The following is a 27,559-nucleotide window of genomic DNA, read 5'->3' as shown; positions in this document are numbered from 1 at the left end:
TCTCCATTGGATTGTGGACTTTTTCAATATAAATCAATCTAATCTTCTAAAATAAATTAAAGAGAATCATCTGTGTTATAGAAAATATGTTAGATTTGTCAGTAAATTAGTTCCTTTTGGTGAATTGATGAAATCCCTATGATTCTTCTCTCCACAGTTGTCACTGCGCTGATCCTGAACTCATTTATTACTGTTGCTAATAAACAATACAGTAAGTAACAGCATCCACACAACTGTGTAATAAGTCAAACAATAAACTGATGGTTTCCATTGTTTTTGTCATATCTTAAATATTATTGCATAGTGGAATCATTTTACAGTAAACTGGACTGAAGGTTGTTATTATTAGATGCCTACAGGATTCAGGAGCACATTAGATGGAGTACTGTGGTTTCCCTGCTTCATGTGGTGTATACCTGTGATAGCTTGACTGTCTGAAAGACTTTACAGAATGTTTGAAGGATTATAATTCTGTAAGGATGCTTTTTTTTCTTCAGGTATCCCACTGGAATGTCCGGTATGTCTGAATGGGTCATGAAGATACACTGACTGTGGTGTTTAGTTTAATTAACTATTTTAATTAAATTAATCTTTGAGATTGTGTTTTATTTTAGCATTAATTAATTTTAGCATTAAACAAAGCAATAAGAAGAATAAATAGTACATAGGTCACTAAAATGAGTTTCCACGTTTTGCATAATTGATGTATTCTTATTTTGTTATATTTAGGTTAATGTAATGGATGCAGTGAGAAGACTGCAGAATATTCAGTACATCACACCTCAGAATGTGAGACATTTCCTACGTGCAAATCTAAATGCTTTGATGAACAGGATTGTTGTTGTATTTGTATGTGTAATTAATGTGTAATTAATCTCTTTACCTGTTGAGTAGGATGTAGAAAACTATTTAAAGCAGATCATGAATATTGCGGCTTGTGTGATGCAACATGCTCCCGACCCAAATGAGCTAGCACTGTTTGGAATGGAAATATTGAACACAAACGAGGAATTGGTGTCTACACTGATGAAGAATTCATTTCAGAACTTCAAGACCATCAGATTATCTGTCCAAAATTTAGGTACATAATAATAATAAGGTATTCAGAACACCACAGAGGCATTTCAGTTGTCAGTTCACAATAAAATGACGGTCGGAAGGCGCCACCGAAGGTGGGGATTGAACCCAGAACTTCCACAGAGTTCAACCACCCACAATGCTGTGAATCAGACCCAAGTGCAGGATAAAAGAGTACTTGCTTTTATTAACAACATGATATAACTTAGACATGACATGAAATAGACAAAACATGTATAATAATACAACACAACACGAATAACAATAACAAAGTGCCTAAAAACCAAACCAGAAATTGAACATACACTTGACAAAGACAGGGGCATGACACAACAAGTGGGTAAACACATGACATAACCTCATTACGTATAAACAAGCTGTAGCAAAACACCTGTTAGCACCCCCTCTGGTGGTCTGCCAGGGAATTGTCCCAGTAGTTCCTGACAACCCCATACTGTGTACACACTGTGCAGAGGATCAACTCAAATTTCTGAATACTGAAAAAAACTGGCACATTTCCCGTCATGTACCAATATACAATGCCATCTAGATGATCTTCATTGAAGCCACATCACCTGGATGAGTCTCATTCCTTTACATTTCACCTGCATGTGTATTGCATATTAAGGACTATTTTGGCATATGGCCAAATCAACCAATCAGCAAAATCTGATTTTTGTGCTCTCATTAATTCACTGTGCCCTTTTTAGTTTTTTTTTTTTTTTACCTAACCGTATATTATAGTTCCAGGTTGCTTTAAGTGTTTCTCCATTACATCAATTATTATTTCATTGCATTATATTTGTATTATATTGGCCATAAATCATATTCTGTGGTGTTTTGAGTGCCTATACAATTACATAAATATGTTTATTAGGCTGAACTAAATACCAAACTAAATGCACAAGGTTAGGAGTGGAAGTGAATATTTATTTTTATCAATATAGATTTTAAACGCAGCTGACTCAGATCTATATCTATATCTATATCTCTCTAGAGGTTCAAGTACTCAAACTCGGGCGTAACGTCAACAGCACTAACATCCTGCAACTCAACACAAACAGTTCATCTGTGCAGATTGATCTCACTGGACTTTCAACATCTAAAGATGGTACAGTACAGTTGCTTTTTTCTCTTCTAAAGGTGCATTCAACTAAAGATAAATTCAACTCAGATTTTTGTAGTTTTGTAGTTCAAAGTTTCAAAGAACTTTAGTTTTGGATACAACCTGATTTAAGTCACATGCAAAAGCCCCACATGAGTCAACCCCAATCATATGAAGGTACTGCAGGGTAGGAGACAGTGCCAAACTTCATGAGGTTGTGGTTGAAGCACCATATTCAATTCAGACTCATGACGAACACAGACCATTTTTCCAGATGGAATATTAAACCGATTGTCTTGGGTCCGACTGGTAGAACTTGTAGTGACTGAATATTAACGGTCATTCTCCATGGGCAGCTTAAATGATCTTGAAGGATTTGTCTGCAGAACCAAGAGCAAACAAATCCAATCCAGCTGTAGTATGGGCAAAGACTATTGCAAAGTATCTTATTTGCATCTCCATTAGCCCTGATTGTAGCTTAGCAATTCAAAGAAATATTGTTGTTTTCTTTGACTTCTTTGTCTTCTTAATACCGATCATCTAAAAGGATCTGGTAGTTACATGCTCTGGCAATATGCTTGCCTGTCATAAACACAGGGATAAAAGACCCAAATGCCGGATAGCGTAAAAGAAAAACAGGTTTAATAATTAAAAAACATGAAACACAGACACGACATCAGACAACAAACCAAAAACGATAAGACAAAACAAAGGATTCCGCGCTGCACAAGGCAATGTGGCTTAACTAAATACTACTAATAATTATCAGACACATGAGGGACAGGTGTACAGAGGCGGGGAGGAAGAGACAAGGGTGGGGCAGACATGAGAACACAGAATGTAAACAAAAAGCACATGGCCAAAGTCCGGGCTGAGTCCTGACAGTAACCCCCCCCCAAACAACCCCACCCCCCACCCCACCCGAGGCGCAGCTCCCGACATGCCAATCTGTCTTGACAATCCCGACAGGGTCCAGGAGGGGGGAGCAAGGCACACAGCGAGGCAGGTGGGGGGAGCAAGACACACGGCGAGGCAGGGGGGGGGAGCAAGGCACATGGTGAGGCAGGTGGGGGGAGCAAGGCACACGGCGAGGCAGGTGGGGGGAGCAAGGCACGCGGCGGCGTAGCCAGAGAGGGCTGAGCGACGTCCAACATGTGTTGTCCCTCTGATGTACTCGTTCCTAATCCTGTCCAAATCTTGTCACTCCCAAAGAGAACCTCAACATCTTCAGCTCGGCTACCTCTAGCTCTGACTCCTGTCTCTTCTTCAGTGACACTGTCTCTAAACCATACAGCATGGCCGGTCTCACCACTGTCCTGTATACTACTACTACTACTACTACTACTACTACTAATAATAATAATAATAATAATAATAATAATAATAATAATAATAATAATAATAATATGACAGTATCCAAGTATCTATTCAGCAAAATGAAAAATATCACTCTATGCTCAAAAGTTGTAATATAGTTCTTATTTTTTTCTGACCCAGCATATGGCTGCTTTAGATCTCTGATGATAAGTAAACCATATATGATGGTATATTATGTCATGAAATTTCATAGCTTACTGAAGTATTTAAGAAAATCTATGTTTTTTTTGTTTTTTTTTTAACTTCAGAATCCACTGCAGTGGCCTTCATGAGCTACACCAACATGTCGGACATCCTTAAACAGAGCTTTTTCAACACACTGACCAGAGAATCTACAACCACAGTGATGTCAAATGTGGTGTCAGCAATATTTCAACAAACCACCAACACATACCTCACCAAGCCAGTCAACTTCACCCTCAAACACATCATGGTTACTTTGAAAAATCTCTACGAAAAATCAATAATAAGCATTTAAATTTAAATATAAACACTTTAAACTGTTGTTTTTAACAATATCTTTTTTTTCTTATTTGGTTAGCCTTTAAACCCCCAGGCCATCCTTTCTTGTATGAACTGGAAGACAAACACATGGAATACGTGTTCGATCATACAGACGAACAACACTCACACCGTGTGCTCGTGTCAAAGTATGACGACTTTAGCTGTTATCAGTCAGACTGACCCATGCAAGGTAAGAGCTGTGTGTGTATATATGGTATATATCTATGGATGAGTAGAATATACACTTAACGTCTGGCTCATTTTGGCTTTACAGCTTCAGGGTCAGCAGATTAACCCATAGTTCAGGTTGCTGTATTGGATGCATCTATGTGTACATGTGTTTATTTATACTTTATTTAAAAAAATAATCACTACTATGACTAATAAATTGGTGTAGTATTCTACTATTCTTATTATAGCATTCTGGCTATGACATATTATATCAAATGATAACATGCCAATACCTGAACACTTTACTACCAAATAACTTTTAATGCATGAGAATTATTTAATGCATCATTGTTGTAAACCTACATTAAAATATGTTAAAGCTAGAAAAACATTCAGAAACCTTTACATTTTACATTTAATTACTACACAATAATACTTTTTCTCTAGTTTAATTTGACAGTACAGTGTGCAAAGCAGTTCCTGGAGCAAATTCAGTATAACATTCCTCAAGACTTATCACAGGAGGTGAGACGAGTTTGGTGCAGTAAGTTTCATATTGTAAACATCAGTGTTGTGCTAGTTACTAAGAAATAGTAACTAGTTACCATTACTAGTTACTTCATTCAACTCAATTACTTTGTTGATTACTTACTCCAAAAAGTTACGCGTCACTGTTAAAAGTAACTTTTTAGTTACTTTTTTAAAGAACGTTCTTTAATGTTCCCATTAATGCCCTTTTATGGGTTATGGTCAATAATATAGACTCTATACAAACACAAAACTGTCTCTGACTAACAGTCCGGTTAAAATCTAGTCACTGTTGTTTGGCTGGAGGGGTTTGACTCACTCCAAGTGTGTCCACCGACACAGGGTTAGATTCTAGCTTCGTCGAGGCATGTAGTTTCTACCTCCAGATTGAAGTTGCTGTTTATCGCAGTAGATAGAACCTTCGAACCAGAAAGACACAGCTTACATTTGACTAAAAGGTTTTTGTCTTTATGCTCAACTAAAGTGAAATAATGAGCATATTTCCACTTTGAGAAACTCGTCTTGCTCTTGCCTCGACTCGTCATTACTGCAGTGCATACTTGAATAAACGGAAACACACCCACAGTGCGGCGTCTTCGTGTTTCAGGTTGGCATCAACCAATCCTACAATGCGTCACTGCTGTAAACAGGTTAGGCTGTAGGCTACACTTCAGGCAAAATGAATTCATTTAAAAAAGTAACGGACAAACGCACCGTATGGTAACGGTAACGGAGTTACTTTATTTAAAAAGTAATGCGTTAGAGTGTTAGTTACTGTCAAAAGTAACTGCGTTACAGTAACGCATTACTGCCCAATACTGGTAAACATAAATGTATTTATGGAAAGTGTGCTCATCTTATTCTACATACTCATGAGAGTCTTTCTGTTTGTCTGCTAGAATGTACAAAAATATTTGACCATAATAATGAATCTTACTTCTAATGAGATGAAAACCTACGATTCCTACGGGAATATTTTAATGGACGTTACTGAGAAATTGGCGTCAGCCCTGGTGCAGAAAAACAAAACCATCAGCATCTCTCTCCACACTTTCGGTATAAAACCAGTTTATAAATTCTATAACACTACACCTATGTCCTACAGTGTACATTTACATGAATCTAATTTTGATTTCTTTCTTTCCAGAGCTTCAGGTTATCACAGTTGAACCGCAAGACTTCTCGACAAACCTCCGTCTCATCACAAGTCATGCCTCTATGGATATCAATCTAACTGCAAATTTTAATGAAAACAAAGGTATCGTAATGAACTTTAAATGCTTAATATCATATGCATAACTCTGTTTCTGTCAGATCTGTCCGTTGATGTTTTTTTTTTGTTTTTGTTTTTATTTCACTAAAAAAACTATTTATTTCAAGAAAGTTTCAGCAAGGGGGGCATGGTGGCTTAGTGGTTAGCACGTTCGCCTCACACCTCCAGGGTTTGGGGGTACGATTCCCGCCTCCGCCTTGTATGTCAAATTAAAGGTCAAATTAAACTAGAGAAAAAGTATTATTGTGTAGTAATTAAATGTAAAATGTAAAGGTTTCTGAATGTTTTTCTAGCTTTAACATATTTTAATGTAGGTTTACAACAATGATGCATTAAATAATTCTCATGCATTAAAAGTTATTTGGTAGTAAAGTGTTCAGGTATTGGCATGTTATCATTTGATATAATATGTCATAGCCAGAATGCTATAATAAGAATAGTAGAATACTACACCAATTTATTAGTCATAGTAGTGATTATTTTTTTAAATAAAGTATAAATAAACACATGTACACATAGATGCATCCAATACAGCAACCTGAACTATGGGTTAATCTGCTGACCCTGAAGCTGTAAAGCCAAAATGAGCCAGACGTTAAGTGTATATTCTACTCATCCATAGATATATACCATATAGTGGTTACACACCTCCAGGGTTGGGGGTTCGATTCCCACCTCCGCCTTGTGTGTGTGGAATTTGCATGTTCTCCCCGTGCCTCGGGGGTTTTCTCTGGTTACTCTGGTTTCCTCCCCCGGTCCAAAGACATGCATGGTAGGTTGATTGGCATCTCTGGAAAAACTTGTCCGGAGTGTGTGTGTGCCCTGTGATGTGTTGGCACTCCGTCCAGGGTGTATCCTGCCTTGATGCCCGATGACGCCTGAGATAGGCACAGGCTCCCCGTGACCCGAGGTAGTTAGGATAAGCGGTAGAAGATGAGTGAATGAACGAGTTTCAGCAAGCAGATTTATAAAAAGGGACTATAAAAATTTTAATGCTGTTCTAATATAATCTAAACTTCAGTGTCATTGTACCTACAGGACGAGTTGCTGTGGCCTTCATGAGCTACACTGACATGGCAGACATATTAAAACCTACCTTCATCAAAACATTTACAGACACAAAGAAAACCATTATATCCATGGTGGTGTCAGCAACACTTCCCAATGCCACCAACACCAACATAACTGAACCTGTCAGCTTCACCCTGAAGCACATCAAAGTCAGTTATTTGTACTTTAAAAGTGTTGTTCTTTTGTTGTATGTTTAAAATCTATTTTAAATAATGGCTGTATATATATCCTCGCTGTCGGGCGGAAACCTTGTATGTCCAAATTTGGTCAATTTCATATTTTTTCACATATCGATGCTATTGGTCAGTCCCCACGTGGGTCTGTTATTTTTACAAGTTATTAACCAATCTAAAGTCTTGAAAATAGCTTGCATAGCACGGCATATTTCTCCTCAAGAAGAGTTGCAACGAATCAACACGTCTTCTGAGGTAAATGTCTTCAAAACATTGGGCTCAAAGAAAAAAAAATCTTGACCCCCGCTAGTTCTGGTGCTCGTCTGAGGACAGGAATTTAGCGCAAGACAATCCACTGCAACGCGGACTAAACCCTGTGCACTGCAGATAAGGTACGGCGTTTTTTTAATTTCCTAAAAAATAACGTTTTTGGAGATACGAGGATTCCGTCTGACAGCGACGATATATATATATATATATATATATATATATATATATATATATATATATATATATATATATATATATATATATAGTGGTGGAAATTTCTAATCTAAAGATGTTCATAAGGCTTTGTCCTCCTATGCTTGTACCTTGTATGCGTCATGACCAGAGACTGACGTTGTCATCAGTTGTTTTGTTAAAGATTATGACAAGGGCAATAGGGACTGGAGACGAGTTGTCCATAAACAACATCCAGTAAATCTTCTAGTAGGCCTTCTAGAAGACGGCCTGGTCAGATTAGCTTGGTCAGGAGATGAGCATGCGGTACTTTTGAGCCAATGATTGATGATGTTCTGTCTATAAAATCTTGATGTAATCAATGATCGGCTCCCTTCATCTCTCATGCTACATGTAGAGTGTTGGGTCCTGCTGTGCAGCTGAGCACAATAAATTGAATATATTTTAAATAATGGCCTAACCAGGTGGCACAGCACACACTGGTGGTGTCTCACAGATTCATGTCCCAAGCTCTGTTTACTAGCTCTGCAGTATTTCATACCTTCTCTCCTTCCAGATTTGTTTCCTCCCACTGTTCAAAATCATGTGGGAGGTGGATTGGCTATCATAAATTGCCCCAGGTGTAAATACATGTATGTATGATGAGCAGGGTGTATATTCACCGTGTGTTCCCTGGATCACAACCTGACTATTATAAGGTGCTCGATTAAAAGATTATTAAAAGGTTTATTCTTTCTTCCTTTACTGTTGCCAAGGAGGTAGCACCCTACCATATTCTCTCCTGTGTGTACTGGGAGAAACACAGATGGGTTTCAAAAGACTGTAACATCACAAAGACCAATAGCAGTCACACTGTGTGCTCATGTAATCGCTTAGGGACCTTTGCTCTCATCGTGCAGTCTGATCCATGCAAGGTAAGACAACTGTCTCTGAACATTGCATGTGTACATGAACAGGATTTAAATATTAGCAGCAGTATGAGGAACATTGAGGAGATCAGATGACCTGTATTTACAACCTTGAATATGTTATTACCTACAGCACTATTTAGGCATAGTGTTCAGTGTGTAATGTGCTGTATGTGATTTCTTGTATGTGTCAGAGCATGGGGCTTTTAATATGTGCAATTTAGACTCCAGAGAGAACTTTATTTACATGAGAAGGAGTGAGGATTAAGAACGGAAGAGTGCTGTGTGTTTTTTTTATTGCATAATGACATTTGTTTCTCAATTCTTATTGTAAAGAAGCATTTTTTTTCTAGGATTATTTGTCAAGATCATGCACACTGGGCTTCCTGTATCAAATTCCTTTTGAAATTCATCCAGATTTACCACAAGAGGTAAGAGATGTTTGTGTTATTTCCTTGATTATAAATATCATTCCCTTTTTGGAGCACATGGTCATTTAATTTATAAATGGACTCATGGATGTTTCTCCACCTGTTGGACAGATGGTGAAAAATTATTTGTACGTCATAATGAATCTCACGACTCGTATGATAGGCAAAGTTTTTGATCAAAATCTTCTCGCATCCTATGGAGATGCTGTATTGAATGTAACTGAGCAACTGGTGTCTACACTGGTGAGAAAAAGGAATCCTTCCATCAACATCAGCTTGTCTGTACAAGATTTAGGTACAAGAGCACTTTTTTAACAAAGTTTTTTTGTTTATTTCATAATATAAACTACCAGACAACTCATTTTATTTGATAGATTTTTAAATGTATTTATTTATTTATTTTGCTTTGAATATATTCCCATTTGAAGACAGCTAAATCTACACCGACTTTCTATCCTTTTAGACGTTACCATAGTGGTTGCACCTAATATTTCCTCAAGTAAAATTCTTCAACTCTGTACACAATATGCTTCTGTGGATATCAATTTTGCTGAAATTTCAACAAACAACAATGGTGTGGTATTATCTTTCATTATATAATTAATTAAATATCTGAATATAATAATAATTAAAATGAATTTAGTTTCACTTTCACTATTTAAATTTAGTTTCACTTTCACTTTTTAAATGTCTGGTTTTATGAACCTGAAACTCTTTTTTTCAAAGCACAAAGTTGATACAATCAAAGGGCAAGGGCAAATAACAGCAAGGAGTAAGGGGTAAAACTGTAACGGGGTAAAACTGTAACGGGGTAAAGCAGTAACAGTCTTTTGTTTTCTGTACCAAAACTAAATGAAGAAAATAAGTGAAGGCATTGATTTAAAAGATTGTACAGAGACTTAATTTTTTTATTAACTTCAACATTATTATAACTTTAGGATCAGCTGCTGTGTCCCTCATGAGTTACACCAATTGGGAAAAAACCCTGAAACCTACTTTCTTTAAGAGAATTACAAGAACAAATAAGACCATGATGTCCACTGTGGTGTCTGCTTCTCTTCCCAAAACTGCCAACACAACCCTCACCAACCCTCTAAAAATCACCTTCAAACATTTTTACGTAAGTTATTTGTCTTGATCCATTGTTTCATGATTTGTTTTACTAATCATTTTCAGTATGTTTAACCTTCTTACCCACTGACTAGGAGTTCAAGCCTAAAGACATTCTCTCCTGTGTGTATTGGAAGACAGACACATGGCTTAATGCTGGTTGTAGCATCATAAAGTTTAACATCACTCACACAGAGTGCTCATGTGATCACATAGCTACGTTTGCTCTCATCCTGCAGACTGACCCATGCAGTGTAAGTCTTTTTTTTTTTTTTACACATACACATTAAACCACACATAAACCATAAAAGAAATATTGTGGTTTGAAAATGCAGGAAAAACAGATCAGAAAATCAGATCAAATGTATTTTAGGTTACAGCTTTGTATTTTTTACTGTTACATGGGGAAGCTCAAACTTAGTTCCTATAACCAATTCAGTGAGGTTTTTATAACCCATCATTTTTTGGTAGATCAGAGCTTTTTTTTTTTTTTTTTTTTAACTCTGAGCTACTATCCACCTCCATACTGGTTAGATCTCCATTTAGCATCTTGATATCCTGTCCATGGAGACCACAAACAGGAGTAGAGATAAAAGACAACCACTGAATGGAAAGCGAATGGAGATCAGAAAAAAGATAACCAAGAACAACGCTTTTACATTTCAAAAATCATTGAGGTATACAACGATTAGTGTCCTGTGACGGACTAGCAGACAATTACAGACATCATTACAGACCCTCATTACAGACATCACAATGAAACTTAAGACACATGAGCTACAACTGCAGAAGAGTACCATTGGGTCAAATTTGGGCTTAATTTGGAAATATTTTTATTGTTAAAAATTCTGTACCATGTGTTTGAAATTAAAAGGTCCTTGGTGGACGTGGGATTTGCAAACTTCCAATCAGTAATCCAAAACCTTAGCCATTAGGCTGCAACATCCCCCAGCTTCGTCTCTCACCTCTTGGCTTTACCACCATCATGGTCGCTCTGACTTCTGGCTTCACCAAAGGTAGTTCTTCTTTACCCTCTGGCTTTGAGCACATTGTAATCTCTCTGCCTTCTGGCTTCACTTTTATCTTCTTGTCATGAGGAAGAAGGTGGGATGTGGTAGCCTAGTGGTTAAGGTGTTGGGCTACCAATCAGAAGATTGTGAGTTCAATTCGTGCAGCCACTGCTGGGCCCCTGTGCAAGGCCCTTAACCCTCACTTGCACAGCTGTATAAAAGTGAGATAAAATGAAAGTCGCTCTGGATAAGGGCATCTGCTAAATGCTGTAAATGTAAGGTGTCTTGATGATCTTGATGGGTGCATGTTCATAACTTGCCTGAAGTAGAGATGGCACAAGGATGCATATGAGACGTAGTCAAGTTCTTTGGTCCTGCCGTTCATGTGAATGTTACTTTGACACGTAACACCTACCTAAACATTGCTGCAAACCAAGTTCACTTGTTCAATTCAAACCGAATTCAGTAATCTATGGCATTGGCCTCTTACAGGAGTCAAAGGATCTGCAGCATACCTTCAGAGGTGTTTTGGAGTCCATATATATATATATATATATATATATATATAACTAATAGTATATATAAAATAAAATAAAGCCCGAATCAATTTCAATATTAAGTTTGCATTTTAGACATCTTAACATCTTAAGCACAAAGACATTACATGTAAATTCAAAGTGGATATATGCACCAGTGTCCAAATACTATATAATACATATGTGTGTGTGTGTGTTTGTGTGTGTGTGTGTGTGTGTGTGTGAATAGGCATAGTGTCAACAGTGTCACTGGTGCTAACTGGTCTATTTATTTGCAGAGTGACCATGTCATAAACACGCTGATTGCTGTGGCTATAATAGTGGGACTCGTATTCCTGAGCTTGTCTATAGTGACATTATCCCTTTATTCACGGAACCCAGTGACCAACGCAGCCCTGATAAACCTATGCATAAACCTTCTGCTGTTTCACTTTCTCAGCCTGATCAAGACTCTTTTCCTGGCCAACATTCAATCCCTGGTGAGTTTTCTTCATGAGAAAGCAAAACTAAGACTGGAAATTTAAACTTAAATGATAAGAAGACGTTCCGTGTTTCACAGACGATAAACGTAACTATAAAAGGATAAAACACAGAGTGGTACATTCTATTATTGAAAAAAAAAAGAAAAGAAATATTAAATATTTATTAATAATTTATATTTTATTATAATAAATATTTGGGAATAGTGCTGCAATTAACACTTTCACAGTCACAATTTCACATGGCTGTCGTTAATTATTTCTTGTAATAGTGTATAATAGAATGTTTTGTTCCTTGCATCCGCTGACCGTTATGATCTGTCTATTCTCTCTCTGTCTCTCTCTCTCTCTCTCTCTTTCTCTCTCTCTCTTTCTCTGTCCGTCTGTCTCTCGCTCTCCTTCTCCTGTCTCTCTCTCTCTCTCTCTCTCTCTCTCTCTCTCTCTCTCTCTCTCTCTCTCTCTCTCTCTCTCTCTCTCTCTCTCTCTCTCTCTCTCTCTCTCTCTCTAGCAACTGCGTGCAGTGCTGGCTGGATTCCAGTGGTATTTTTTAATGTCTGTGTTTGTGTGGATGTTCATTGAAGCTGTGCTGCTCTACAACTTTATGAAGAACCTTTCTAATATCACGTCAATCTCAGAGCAAGTGTTTAGCTGGAAATGGTTAATTGTGATTGGATATCTTACTCCACTGGGTGTACTGGGCATGTCTGCTGTTCGCTTTCCTGACGATTACATCGATGAAGAGTGAGTCTGAATTGAGTTTATCACACAGCTGATGTACAGCACAGTTCAAATCAAGCTTATGATTGGTCAGTAAGAGTTGACTCATTTTCTGGAACAGCAGAATAGCAGAACAACTGCAAATCACAGATTTATGTAAAGACACTCGTTCTATTTGTTTGACTTGTATTAGTTTTGGCTCCATGTAAACGAATTAAATAAAAACAAATGTTTGTTCTCTGTCTAGATGCTGGTTTGTGGAGGATGAAAATCTGATATTTATTTTTGCAGGTCCTGTTGTTTTCACTTTTACAGTACGTCACTTTTATTAGAACTAGCATCAAATGTCTGATGTAGATCAGTCGCTATGTTTACATGTGGCCTCTATTTCCTTTTCCCTGTGCAGTTAAATCTGGTCCCCTGCCTCATTACTGTTATCATCATGATCGTCACTCTTAAGAAGTTGAAGAATGAAATCTTGCACACGAGTTCCTCTGCTGAGAAGAACCTGATCATATGCCTGATGCTCAGGAGCCTGACTCAGTTTATCATTCTTGTTTGCTACTTGATATTCCTGTACATTCCCAGCAAGAACGGAGCTTTATATCACGCCTTCCAGTTCCTTAACTCCCAGCAGGGTACCTTCATCTTCCTCATCCACTGTCTCTTCAACCAAGAGGTCAGCCTTCGCCTTACACCTGTTACTTTACATGAATCTAATGTGTGTTTATTAGTTTACTTTTGATACCCCACATTGTGGGATGCTGCAAATTTAAACACTTTGGTCTCTCTTCATCCATTTCCAGGTCAGGCAGAAGTGCAGGAATGTTATGTGTGTTTTGTGCTTCTCCAACAATCCAGTAGGAACCTCTAGGAGTGTCAGGGGACAAGCAGAAGATTAACAGGACAACTAATAAGGGCTGAGTAATAGTGACTCCATTTATTTTTTATTTTTGAAGGATTCTATGAGAATTTTTTTCAGTTGTTTTTGATTTTATTTTTACATAACGCAAGATTTCAATGTTTAGAATGAATGGTGAAAAATGTACAGTAGATAATAGAAAAACAGTAGCAAGTGTAATATATAGGTCTAGTAAACAAAGGCCCTTTAAATAAAAAAAAAATAGAATCATTGAGTCACTGTAAAATATAGAAGGATTTTAACTGTATTTATATATTTTTTAGACATGTAACGTTACACAAGTCACAATTCAGTTTAAGTTTAAGAAAATGTCTCTTTTTTGCCAGATGTATCATTAGACCTCTAATTACTTGTCTTGGGTAACACAAGTAAAGAAATATTTTAAGTGTATATATTTTTTCCTAGGTCTATACCAAGCTAATCAAAAATTGTAAAACTGTTGATTTTAAGAATGATTGATTTAAAAGATCATAAAAATGTAACTATTTGAACTTATTCATTTTGTGAAACTTATTTTAAATTGATATGTAATAAATATAGTGTTGAATAAGCTACATCATGTATCTGTAGGAGGGGGGCACAGTGGCTTAGTGGTTAGCACGTTCGCCTCACACCTCCAGGGTCGGGGTTCGATTCCCGCCTCCGCCTTGTGTGTGTGGAGTTTGCATGTTCTCCCCGTGCCTCGGGGGTGTCCTCCGGGTACTCCGGTTTCCTCCCCCGGTCCAAAGACATGCATGGTAGGTTGATTGGCATCTCTGGAAAAATTGTCCCTAGTGTGTGATTGTGTGAGTGAATGAGTGTGTGTGTGTGTGCCCTGCAATGGGTTGGCACTCCGTCCAGGGTGTATCCTGCCTTGATGCCCGATGACGCCTGAGATAGGCACAGGCTCCCCGTGACCCGAGGTAGTTCGGATAAGCGGTAGAAGATGAATGAATGAATGAATGAATGAATGACTGTATCTGTAGGCTTTTCTCTGTTCTCTATCAGGGCATCAAAATACAAACTGATTATGTTTTTTAAAGAAGAAAGTTGCACAATACCCAAGTTTAACATCTGTCGTAAAACAGTATGATGTAGGAAACGAGTTCATTCCTACTTCTTAATAATACGAGGGGTTTGGATTTCAGTTTAATGCATCAGATGCAGCATTTAAATGATCAGAAAGACCCATCAGTGAGTATGTGGCACCACTGAGTTATTAGAGTTCTCACCACTTAGCGAGTGATTTGGTTTAATATTTGTGTCATACGGTTTTAACTTTTAATGGATCTTAAACATTTATATATAATCTTAATAACCAGTTAATGTCCTGTTTTCACAGTAATTCTAGTTTAAAGGCTTCAAATCTTCTGAGTAGACCACTCAAAATGATTATACTAAAACTGTAAGAGCCATAATAATAGTTGTGTTTATATAAAAGACTTAGTTAATGGATAAGGAAAGAAATTGTACTTCTATAATAAGGGTTGCGTTTGCATGTCCAACCTACTGATTTGCTTGCTTGCTAGCAAACTTCACTGGAAACTTGTTTATGTACAAGCTGCTTTGATCAGCTAAAATAATGTACAAATGTACATACAAACAAATTTGTGTAACCAGCTACATTCTTGTGAATGCAATGCTGTCCGTAAAGTAGAACATTTACATGTACAACAATACGTTGTTTAAATACTTCCTCTGCTGACTTCTCTGTAGGAAAGGTGTGATGTGAAATCAGGACTTGCTATTATGGGAAAATCAGCTGAATTAGACCATGCAGTCACTCAGTATTTTTCACACGCAACAACACTGTTGACGAATACAGACTTATCCAATCAGCCAATCGTAAGATCTTTTCCTAATCCAGAGATACAGATCAAGAGCTAAGGTTCGTGTTCCTAGCAAACATCCAAATGGAGAAAGACCAGAGAAATTCTTACTGCTAGAAGCTGTGTATGAGCAGGAAATGGATTTTTTTCCCCCACAATGCTTGTAATGGGAAGCATTGCACTGCAAGAAGGAATCTTTTTGACTTCAATGATATACAAGTCAGGGTCACATTCCATGAATACTCCATGGCAGAGTGAAATGTGAAGAAAGAGGAAATGAAAAGCTCAAGTTTACTTTACTGTGCAGTCGGTAATGACAACAGCTGTCATGAATAGATCTAAGACAAGTGAGGACTTATGTCTACATAGTAAACTTCAACAAAAATGTTGTTGTAGGAAAGGACCATTTCAGCACTTATACAAACAGCCCCTACTGTACACCTTGGACATGTTTCACTGAGAGGCCATCCAGAAAATGTTTTAATGTATAAATGGCTTATTAATAATTGGACATTTAGCCTTTTGTGAACGACACAAAAGATTCAGTCTGTAAGAGTTTACTGCTTAACGCTTTTCAATAGTGACATCTACTGGTCAAAAGGATGAACTTCATTATTAACACTGGCAAATTAATGTGTATAACAAATGTTTGAACGCAATAAATTCATTCATTCATTCATCTTCTACCGCTTATACGAACTACTTCGGGTCACGGGGAGCCTGTGCCTATCTCAGGCGTCATCGGGCATCAAGGCAGGATACACCCTGGACGGAGTGCCAACCCATCACAGGGCACACACTCTCATTCACTCACACTCACACACTACGGACAATTTTCCAGAGATGCCAATCAACCTACCATGCATGTCTTTGGACCGGGGGGAGGAAACCGGAGTACCCGGAGAAAACCGCCGAGGCACGGGGAGAACATGCAAACTCCACACACACAAGGTGGAGGCGGGAATCGATCCCCCAACCCTGGAGGTGTGAGGCGAACGTGCTAACCACTAAGACACCGTGCCCCTGAATGCACTAAATTCATTCATATAATAAATTAGTGTACATTTCTTGCACTAGAGAGACCAGAGAGAGAGAGAGAGAGAGAGAGAGAGAGAGAGAGAGAGAGAGAGAGAGAGAGAGAGAGAGAGAGAGAGAGAGAGAGAGGAAGATCAGACAAAGAAAGAGAGAGAGAAAACGGCTCGACACGTGAACTTCACTATTATCCTTTTCTCTGCCGATTTTTGTGTTTGCTCGTTTTCTGTTAAGTTAATTAAAACATATTGTTTGGTTAAAGTCTTGCTCGTGCATTTATTAATATTTATACTGAAGAAAAACCTAAGAAAGAGAAACTGTATGTGAGTCGACTCTTGCGGTTCACAAACGAGTCACAAGGCATCTGGGTGACACTAGACAGAACAACAGGACAACACACATAAACGAGCTTGAACAACGAACAATGTGCCTGGTATATTCTAGTTTTTAGTTAATTTAGTCTTTTATAGCGATGGGAGTCGGGTCATTTGGCTCAAGAGTCGACTGTGAAAATGTCAAATGATTCATTTTTTCCCTCCAAACGAATTGTTTATTAAAATCTTCTAGTGACTATCAAACTAGCATTAAACTCTTTATTATAACATCTGTTCAAATATTAAAATGGCATTAACTAATGTTAAACATGATGAAACAAGAGCCTCAAAAGCACACACACACACACACACACACACACACACACACACACACACACACACACCACTTGTTAGTAGTTTGTAAACTTTATTATTCCTGACACTGAGGTGATCAAAAACAATATTACATTTTTCAAAACGGTGCATCAGTATTAATCATTTTACTCATCCGATACTTCTGTCAAAACAGTTCTAGAACACAGCCGTAGAGGCGAATGGGACAGATTATGTCTTCTCCTTCCATTAAAAGTGTCAAAGAGGTTGTGATATTTCTGATGTGTGTTTATTTTAGTCTTTGTATGTTGTGTAACGATCATTTCGTTCCCAGCATGAAAAAACTTCAAACACAAACCCATACACACTCACATGCACATTCCTGTTTCCTTTTGTTCAGGTCTCATTAGTGCATGATGGATAAAAACAAAACAGCTTTTGAGGTCAATGTGTGGGAATTTCACTTGTGTGCCCTCTCTCTCTCTCTCTCTCTCTCACACACACACACACACACACACACACATTTACTTCTAAAATCTATAAACAAATTATGTGTAAATTACCATTCGCTCCTCCATCTCTCACACACACACACATACACACACAGCACTGTACTTTAATACTCCCATAAGGACAGTAAAATGACGGTATAACTTGTTAACTGCAGCATTACACTCCCAATGAGCATATATCCATAACAATGCACTTACTCTATGAGTGCCAATAGTTTAGCCCGTTGGGAAAGTAGTAGTGTTTTTAAACAGATGAATTTCACACTTTTAATTTTTTAATGTGTTTTATTCACATTGGCTGAGAGAAAACATTTTGTTCAGTCACACACACACACACACACACAAACACACACAAAGATAGGCACAAACAATAAAGAACTTAAAACTCAGTCAAGAGAATCGACTGAACTATACAGAAAGCTTTCTAACAAAAGCAGCAACAAACGTCCTCTCAACGTACAACAGGACTGACATCAAAAACAGAAACATCCTCAAATATCATCACATTTCTCATCATCATACATAACATTCAGCTTCAACAGTCCACCGTCATAAACTTTTTACTTGTTGAGTTATTAATGCACAAGTTCTCTGATGTAACCGATGTTTCAGTATGAGATTATTTACACTTCTCGGTCGTAGAGAATAAGGAACCTAGTTGGATTCGTACAGGATGTATTTTTATGACAGCCCAGGTATACACAAATATAAGAGGTCACACACATCAACATACACACACCCTTTTCCTCCGAACAGTGTGGCACGATACAGCTCTAACTGAGGACTACACACTATGTCAGTTTAATGGTGGCCTTGTAGGTAGGAGTCTTCTGGAGGTTGTGGTTACTAATAATTAACATCATGAGCATATTAAGCAAACTTTAAAAATGGCATGAATTAAAAAAAATAAACAGGCTAATTTGTGGTGTACCTCTGGACTCAATCATTGGTCCTATTAGTTTATAGAGTTTAAATGTATATGGTTCCTTGTTTTCCTATTTTACCTGAAAATTAATATCTACAACTTCTCTCTGATTGTGTCAGACCTATTATATGATGGGCCTCCTACAGTTATGTAAAGTTATTAGTTGTTAGATTTGTTCAACCAGACTCTACTACAGCTGTAGCTATATTACGACCAAAATTTTCCATGATTAATATGAAGATAAAGTAATAAGTAAATAAAAATAATCGATTCAGCTCACTTGCGTGTCACGCTGTCATCCATATTACTCCAGGTACTACAATTCATATTACTCCATTATTACTGTAAATACACAGATGAGCGGTACCTTGATTGAGAAACTGAAAGGGGTTCTTTAGTTACGGTTCCGTTCATCTGGCACAAAATGTGGAATGGTACAGCACGCAGAATCGAGCTGTGCTGTAACACACTGTCCAGTGGAAAGGCTTTAATCATGCTCTCAGCCTTAGACTTTGGGTCTTTAGATCTACAAACAACACACAGTGTGCTGTTTTACAACCCCAAAAATATGTCTTTGCAAGAACTAAAGACCAATAAATTTAGATTTTCTGACCACAAAACTGACTGTGCATGTGATCCTGTCTGTGTTCTCAGTTCATGTCCATATGGCAGGGGTTACTTCCTGATTCTACAGCAGCCTGGTACATCAGTAAAAAGTCATGATACCGAGGAGTGCATCCAAGCCACGCCTCGCCAAACCTCACGGCTCCTGTGAACAGAAACTCCTCAAGCCCCGCCCGCTTCCACACCCCAAAATGTGGTCCCTGCCCCACCTGTATGCCGCAATTCCATGGGACCATTATGTGTCCTGACCACCGGCTGCGCCCTCGTCCCTCAAACACACGCCGCTTTTGGCGATACAGACGACTCACTGACACCAACATCGACGTCTGCTGTTCATCATCACTGCCCTCCCTGATCATGGACTCGATGCTGCCCCTCACCACTGACATAAAGAAATAAAAAGAAAAAAGTGAGAGGTGGGTATACGGGTGTGCAGGTACATATAAGACGTAAGTTTTGGCAGCTTTTCAGTCACTGATTCAGTAATAAAGTTTACTGTTGGATAAGGAACTGGACACCTTTGGGCTAAAGGTTTCATGGTCATTTGTATTTTCTGGTGTCAAATGTTCAAGAAAGCATAATTGCCTTAATGTTGATTCAATATATTGATTAAAAAATAAGTCTTTTTGTGCTTTGACCTCGCTGGATTTGCCTCAGTCATCACTTGCAGCAATAATAATGCCGTAAGTCTTAATTGAATCTAATCGGTGTATTATTGAGGTCGGAGCCCAGAAGAAAAACCTTACATGCTACTGATGAGAGTAAAATTACTATGGGGTAGATCACATGAGATTGTGGAAAAGATAAAAAAAAGCTAGAAGTGAAAAAGTGTTGATGGAGTTAAGAGACGATATCATACCAAAGTCAGCGGTGCAGACGGCCATGAGGATCTCATCATCGGTGCAGGGTTTACACGGCTCTGTAACACACGCAAAAACATCGCTCTCATTAACCTGATCAACCTTCATCTGATTTGATAATGATCTAATTAATGCTAACTTCTAATTAACTTCTAAAACTAACACTGACCTAAACCTCAGTAACCAAAAGGAAACCTTTGCGTTTGTAAAGAACAGCTGCAAACTGGGGACCAGCAGCCAAATGTCCCCATAAGGTCAAAACTATCAGATATTCCAATCCTTGTGGGGACAATTGGTCTCTAACAATATAGAAACTTGTACAGTACAATCACTGTTTCATTGTTAATTCAGAGGGAACTTTGTAATGAAGAAGGCATTTGAATTGATGCGTCTGTTTTGCGAGATAAAACACACACACATTTATAGTGCTATTACTTTTGTTCTAATTGAACAGCCAGTATTATTTGTCTTAATTTATGGATTTGTTTTCAAATTGGCTTATATGATTGTTTTCCTCAGACTGTGTTTTGGCACCGGGGGATGATGGGTAATCTGTGGGACATCTGTGGGATGTAGCAGTAGGCATTTTGCCGTAAGCTGAGCGACGCCACGTGGCAGTGATTTCCTGCAAAGTCTGTGTTTCCTGTCTCGCTTCTGATCTTTCCACTCATTCATCCTTCACACTTGTGCATGCACACAGTCACACACACACACACACACACCTTTTTCCACACTGCTCCCTCATTCTTCCTGCACTTTTACTCCATCCTTCCTTTCCCCCTCTTTTCAACACCCTAAATGCAATGTGTGTGTGTGTGTGTGTGTGTGTGTGTGCGTGTGTGTGTGTGTCCTGGGGTGTTTACAGGATGAGGGTTTGGAAAGGGGTGTATTGTTTTTTTAACCCCCTACAATGTAGTGTTTTTCTCAGTATGTGTGTGTGTGTGTGTGTGTGTGTGTGTGTGTGTGTGTGTGTGAGAGAGAATGAGTGTGTGATTGTCTAACCATTTAGAGTCAGAACAGAGAACAAGGAAATCTGGAAGGGTTTGAAGTACCAAGACTAATGCACATCAAACTCACACACACACACACACACACACAGGTAGAGTTTAGAGTTACACTTCAGTGTCCTCCTTTGCAACCCCCACTTCTTTTTTTAACTAATCCCTGGTCACAGAGTGAATGAATGTGTGCGTGTGTGTGTGTGTGTGTGTGTTACTGTTCAAAAATTAAAACCACTTACAAAGTTAACACAATTTCTTTTACACAATTTTACACACTCATCTACCCCCACCCCCCACCACACACACACACACACACACACACGCACTCTCTCTCTCTCTCAAGGAATTTGATGTCCCTCTGAGCTAAAGCTAACAGGTGAAGCCCCAGGAGGACCTCCATATTTTATTTTATTTAACTTGTGTGTGTGTGTGTGTGTGTGTGTAAAGCTCACAGGGTAGCTAGGCTAAATAAACTTTTCCAACCTGATTTATTAGACCAAAATAAACTGCCTTATGCCATAGCAGAGCTGATTCCTGGACTCTGATTGGTCAGAAGGTGTGTTGAAGAAACAGTTTGTGTGTGATGTGGAGTCTCCTGTGTGAGTGCTGTTAAACAGTCAGAGGTGAACTGTAAGTTCTCCCACATCTCCAGGACAGAGGAGTTCACACTTCTGTGCAGAAATGTGATTCCAGGCTTAACGATCTGACTTACTGATCTGAAGCCCGACGTACTCCGACATGGTGTCCGTGAGCCAGTGTTAATATTTTAGCGTGTGTACAGTTTCAGTTTCAGAGAGACTTTAAAACCAGAACATGAGAAGCACTTTTGTTTCACTGTTTTGATTCCAGACATGGAGTAAACGTGACATTTGAACCCTGCTGAGTTCGATACAAAGCTGCCTTTCATTACATGTGTAACAAGTCGACCAATCAACAGCAATCAAACGCACCGTTTAACCAATCATGTTTAATCAAGTAAACTGGGTGCTCATGTGGAACAGGATGCTGTGATTGGCAGCAAGAGAGAGAGACCTGACCCCAGCTGGACCTTCTGATTACACTGTTTATTATTTTATGTCACTTAGAACATGAAGGTTAGGGAGAGGTATGTGTGTGTGTGTGTGTGTGTGTGTGTGTGTGTGTGTGTGTGTGTGTGTGTGTGTGTGTGTGGACTCATTTTTCAGGGCTCTGTCTAGTCTCTGTCTGTAAAAACTCTCCCCTTTCCCTCCTTTCTTTCCAACCCCCATCTCTCTTTGATCATTTGCATCCCCCCCCCCCCCCCCCCCCTTTCACCTCTCACATCAGCTGGGTGTGGAGTTACACTCTGACGTCTCTAATCAGCACGACCAAAGTCGTTATCAGGTCGTTATTCATGAGACAAAACACAGGGACGCAGACGGACAGCAATCAGCTCGCAAACGCACATCAAGGATGAAACGTCTACAACCTTGACCTGCTTATCGAAAAACTGCTACACATTTACACCGCAGGAAAAAACCCAACAACACAAACCCCTCATCTCCTAGTGAACTTGGGTTAGTCTTTGCTTCTGTGAGTTTTTTCCAGTTCGTGCCTCGATGTCAAATCTACAGCATCAGAAATAACTTTACAGATCACTACAGAATATTCATTACTCAGCTCCAAAGGCAAACATGGAGGCATGTGGGTTTTTCCATACTTTCTTATTCAGAGTTAAAAACGGAGAAACTGAGCACTTTATTTGTGAAACAAATCAGTCTGAAACTGGGAAATGTTAATAAAGTAAATAAAGTAATTAAAGTCCTGTACTTTTACTGAAAGATGCCATTTTCTTTTCTCTTATTTGACTGATTTCTCCTGCAGCCTGTTGTCTAAAACAGAACCCAATTTCATCACAACGCAAAACAAGATTCTGTGGGTCATTTTTAAGCTCTAGGTTTAAATCTTGCTTGTATCTCATCGTCTGTATTGTTTTCTTGTATAGTATTGTGTTATTTATGTCTGTATTGTCTTGTATAGTATTGTGTTATTTATGTCTGTACCTTTGAGAGTCACAAACTGCTGGAACCAAATTCCTTGTGTGTGTCAACTAACTTGGCCAATAAATCTGATTCTGAAGACTCTTGCTTTAATATCTTTTGGTAAAGTTGACTACCCTAACTAAAAGGCAGACTACACTGGGCTGTTGACGCTGACACTGATGTAAATGTAGTGTCATTTGTGCCAAACTCCAGATTACCTACCTGTGGGTGAAAGCGTCTCTCCTGCCGTGTCTCTCTCTCCTCTGATCAGCTCGTACTGGAATGCCGTGACTCTCTTGCTTATGTCTGTGTGTGTGGAGGCCTGAACGAACAGCGCTCCCTCGTCGAGGCTAAAGCAGCGAACTCGGCCGGCCGCCTGCTCTTCCTCACTCAGCAGCATGCGCATCACTCCCGCTCGCTCCACGAACATGCTGGCACCGCAGGAATCAGCTCGGGGCTTCACACAGGCACTCAGTCGAGAGTCAACACCTGCTTCAGGAAACGTGTTGGGTCTGAGGTTCACGATGATGGCGCCGGTGGGGTAAAGCCACTCCAGAGAACCCTCAGAGCAACGCAGGTAAACCTGCTCTACATCCCGTGTGTGAGCTTCGTGAGTCAGACCACTGCAGAGACCAAGAGAATAAGTGGGTTCAGGGAGGAAACACTGTGTGTAGTGCAGGTGACACAGGGTGGTGTGATGAAACACAGTCACACACTGAAGTGTATCCAAGTCTTTTACTCCATCATTATTAATGTTTTAAAACATCATATTGTTTACAGAGTTCCAGCACAACCACCAATAAACCTCTTACTTTACGTTCCAGCAGCTATAACAGTTCCCTCACCGACCTCTCTTTTTTCTTTTCTTCCCTGTGAATGAGCCGTTAACGTAAAGAGCTAACGAATCAGAGCAAGAGCACTGATATAAACCTGCACTAGTCTCAGAGCTGCTGCTCCAGAGAATGAATCAACACCTGACCACAAATCAGAGGCCAGAACCGGATCTCAGCAGTGACGCGGTGATGAAGTGATCACACATTACATTCATCAGGAATGTGAAACTTCTGTCATTGTAGACATAACCTTGACTTCTGTTAAAGAGTGAGTGAGAAAGAGAGAGAGACAGAAAGGAAGAGTGAGACAGAGAGAGAGAGAGTGAGAAAGAAAGAGAGTGAGACAGAGAGAGAGAAAGAGACAGAGCGAGAGAGTGAGAGAGTGAGAGAGAGAGAGAGAGAGAACACTTGGAGAAGGTTTACAGCTCTAAACAACCCTGAAGCTTTAACACGTTTCTACTGTTGTGATTTTAAAGAAATATTAATAAAAGTAGCTACAAAACAGTGACATCATTTTAACTTTAACGAAAAGAGAGATTTTTCATGACATTACGTTCTGTCTAAATGAGAAGTGTAGCTAAGCTTCTAAACTAAACTTTTTTTATAGTAAACTTTATAAATCGTGTCACAATGTTAAAGGAACTTTATTTCTGTAACGTTTCCTTCCTACAAACTGTCAAATTCTTTACTAAACCTTCTGTAAACTTTCTTTATCAGCTGCCTTCTGAAGCCTCTGTGACTCTCGTGCTTTGCTTTGTTCTGTTGTTTTTGGACCATAAAAGAGCGATCAAAGCAAAGCGTGTGCGCTGGGTCTGATTTATAATGAAGCGTAATTGAGCCCGGGGTGAAGGAGGGTCGGCACACAGCCTTTATGGAGATCAGAGATAAAATATTAACCAGGAAGCTCAAAGTCTCACCTCATAGGCCAAGACACACACACACACACACACACACACACACACACACACACAGATCCTTCCATTCCATTATTAACTTTGAAATATTCTGAATAAAATAATCTTAATTTAATTATATTCTTCTTTTTAATATTGCAAATATAAACAACACAAATCAATAAATCTTCAGAATATATTTTAGTTTTTTTCCCCACTTAATAACTAGCTTAAACTCTCACTGTGATTGATTATATACTAATCAGTATTTATTTTATTCTAAATGTATTTTCTTCAATTTATTTGACATATTACTTTAATATTTTAATATTTAGACTGTATTCGAACTGATTAACGATCTCCTCCCTCTGTTCTTTCCATCCATCAGGAAAGACCTGAATAAATAAGTTAACAGCGATGTCTGCGCCCCCTTCCTGTAGCTCGTCGTTAGAGGTTTGCTTTCGTGTCTAATCACGATCATTAAATCATTTCTCTGGACCCAATTAAATCAATTGAAGTCAGGGTGGTTTAATGGAGCCCAGATTGGAGGGGTAAGATCAGAGAGAGGGGGCAGAAGGGGGAAGAACTGAAACAAAACTGAGACTTTAATGAAAACAAATGGTGTCAATTAAACATTTTTTTATAGTTCTGCAGTAGTTTGGAAGCTTAGATTATTAAACACTGGAAATCTACAGCCTTATCATTGTGTTTCATTGTTATTTGGCCAAACATTTTTATTTAAACTCATTCACCATTGAGCTTTAAACAAGGATAAACAGTAGGTGTTAAGAACAGGAAACAAAGCTTCGACACCGTAACACACTCACACCGTTTATAAGCTCGTGTGTTAATGACCTGAGGAGTGTGAAGAACACAGGAAGCACAAACAGGAACAGAACCTTTAAACACTCATCCTGTTGGTCTCTAAACCTCAACATGACCTTGGTTTGGTTTTTTAATATAAAGGGAGTGAGATACAATGTCATCACGCGTCACAAAGACGTCAGCCGTCGACCGAACACCAGCTTTTAATATGCTGTGAATGAAAACATTGAGACTGCACAATAAATAAAGATTACGGTTTGATTCCAGGAAGGAATTAAGCTTTAAGTCTTCATCATTTTGTTCTTAAGATAAACCCTTTAAGGTGATACACAGAACCCCAATAACAAGAGGTTCTTCAAAACACACTACTGAGAAATAAATGAACTAAACTGTCCTTTAATTTGTTACGGTTCATGTACGTTTGTGCTCGAACCAGCTGGAGAATAATAACAGGTAACAAACTGTTATTATTCTCTTATAATCCACCATAACATTCCCTCCAGAACAGTACATTGATGAAGTCTGGCTTTGTTGTTTCTCTCACTGACTTTCACAACTTTTCAATCAAATAAGCCCCGCCCCAGTGTACGTTAGTAAGATGTGATGAGATAGGATTAGATTTATCTGGATTCTGATCCCACATGATCAGGAAGTGATGATACTGCTTAGGGGTTTTCCTGCTTTCTCCTCGGAACACACACAAGCTCTAAAGGTTCTCAAAAACTGTGTAAACTTTCTGGATTTACCCCTTTTTTTCTGCCCTAAAAACAAGTAAACGAGCTGGTAAACGTGCACGAGTATGTTTGAGCAGTAAAACACTACAACATGCTACAAGAGGATGTGAGAAGAACAGTTTCTTTTACAGTACAGTACAGAACAGAAGAGAACAGTACAGAACAGGGCAGAAGAGAACAGTACAGAAGAGAACAGTACAGTACAGAACAGTACAGAACACTACAGTACAGAACAGCAGAGAACAGTACAGTACAGAACAGTACAGAAGAGAACAGTACAGAATAGTACAGAAGAGAACAGTACAGGACAGAAAGGTAGAGAAGAGTACAGGACAGAACGGTACAGAAGAGAACAGTACGGAACAGTACAGAATAGAACAGTACAGAACAGTACAGAACAGTACAGTACGGAACACTACAGAAGAGAACAGTACAGTACAGTACAGGACAGAACGGTAGAGAAGAGTACAGGACAGAACGGTACAGAAGAGAACAGTACGGAACAGTACAGTACAGTACAGAACAGTGCAGTACAGAACAGAATAGTACAGTACGGAACACTACAGAAGAGAACAGTACAGAACAGAACAGTACAGAACACTACCGAAGAGAACAGTACAGAACACTACAGAAGAGAACAGTACAGAACAGTACAGAAGAGAACACTACCGAAGAGAACAGTACCAAAGAGAACAGTACAGAACACTACAGAAGAGAACAGTACAGAACAGTACAGAAGAGAACACTACCGAAGAGAACAGTACCGAAGAGAACAGTACAGAACACTACCGAAGAGAACAGTACAGTACAGTACAGTACAGAACAGAACAGTACAGTACAGAACAGTGCAGTACAGTACAGAACAGTACAGTACGGAAAACTACAGAAGAGAACAGTACAGTACAGAACATTACAGAACACTACCGAAGAGAACAGTATAGAACAGTACAGAACAGAACAGTACCGAAGAGAACAGTACAGAACACTACCGAAGAGAACAGTACAGAACAG

General features: G+C 38.8%; 2 protein-coding genes across 2 annotated transcripts in view; one reads left to right on the top strand and one right to left on the bottom strand.

The window, feature by feature from the left end:
• Nucleotides 1–567: 567 nt before the first annotated feature.
• On the top strand, nucleotides 568–14,082 carry LOC132839099 (adhesion G protein-coupled receptor E3-like). Its single transcript, XM_060859879.1, has 19 exons — nucleotides 568–789; nucleotides 895–1,081; nucleotides 2,075–2,188; nucleotides 3,808–4,253; nucleotides 4,682–4,759; nucleotides 5,662–5,818; nucleotides 5,910–6,020; nucleotides 7,074–7,255; nucleotides 8,497–8,655; nucleotides 9,003–9,080; nucleotides 9,192–9,375; nucleotides 9,544–9,654; nucleotides 10,019–10,200; nucleotides 10,286–10,444; nucleotides 12,015–12,215; nucleotides 12,724–12,956; nucleotides 13,180–13,246; nucleotides 13,339–13,611; nucleotides 13,739–14,082. Exons 4-19 carry the CDS (start codon nucleotides 4,131–4,133, stop codon nucleotides 13,832–13,834), a joined length of 2,394 nt encoding a protein of 797 aa, XP_060715862.1. The 5' UTR covers nucleotides 568–789; nucleotides 895–1,081; nucleotides 2,075–2,188; nucleotides 3,808–4,130; the 3' UTR covers nucleotides 13,835–14,082.
• Nucleotides 14,083–18,146: 4,064 nt separating this feature from the next.
• metrnlb (meteorin like, glial cell differentiation regulator b) overlaps nucleotides 18,147–27,559 on the bottom strand; it is a 10,940-nt gene continuing 1,527 nt past the window's right edge. Inside the window, exons 2-4 of the mRNA XM_060860560.1 lie at nucleotides 23,486–23,886; nucleotides 20,262–20,321; nucleotides 18,147–19,784 (exon numbers count right to left, since the gene is read on the bottom strand). Coding sequence (XP_060716543.1) covers nucleotides 19,429–19,784; nucleotides 20,262–20,321; nucleotides 23,486–23,886 — 817 coding nt within the window. The 3' untranslated portion in view covers nucleotides 18,147–19,428. The remainder of the gene's footprint in view (nucleotides 19,785–20,261; nucleotides 20,322–23,485; nucleotides 23,887–27,559) is intronic.

Source organism: Tachysurus vachellii, chromosome 24 (genome assembly GCF_030014155.1).
Source record: "Tachysurus vachellii isolate PV-2020 chromosome 24, HZAU_Pvac_v1, whole genome shotgun sequence".
NCBI lineage: Eukaryota > Metazoa > Chordata > Actinopteri > Siluriformes > Bagridae > Tachysurus > Tachysurus vachellii.
The sequence above is the reverse complement of the archived record's forward strand: the minus strand, read 5'-3'. Positions and strand labels throughout refer to the sequence as shown.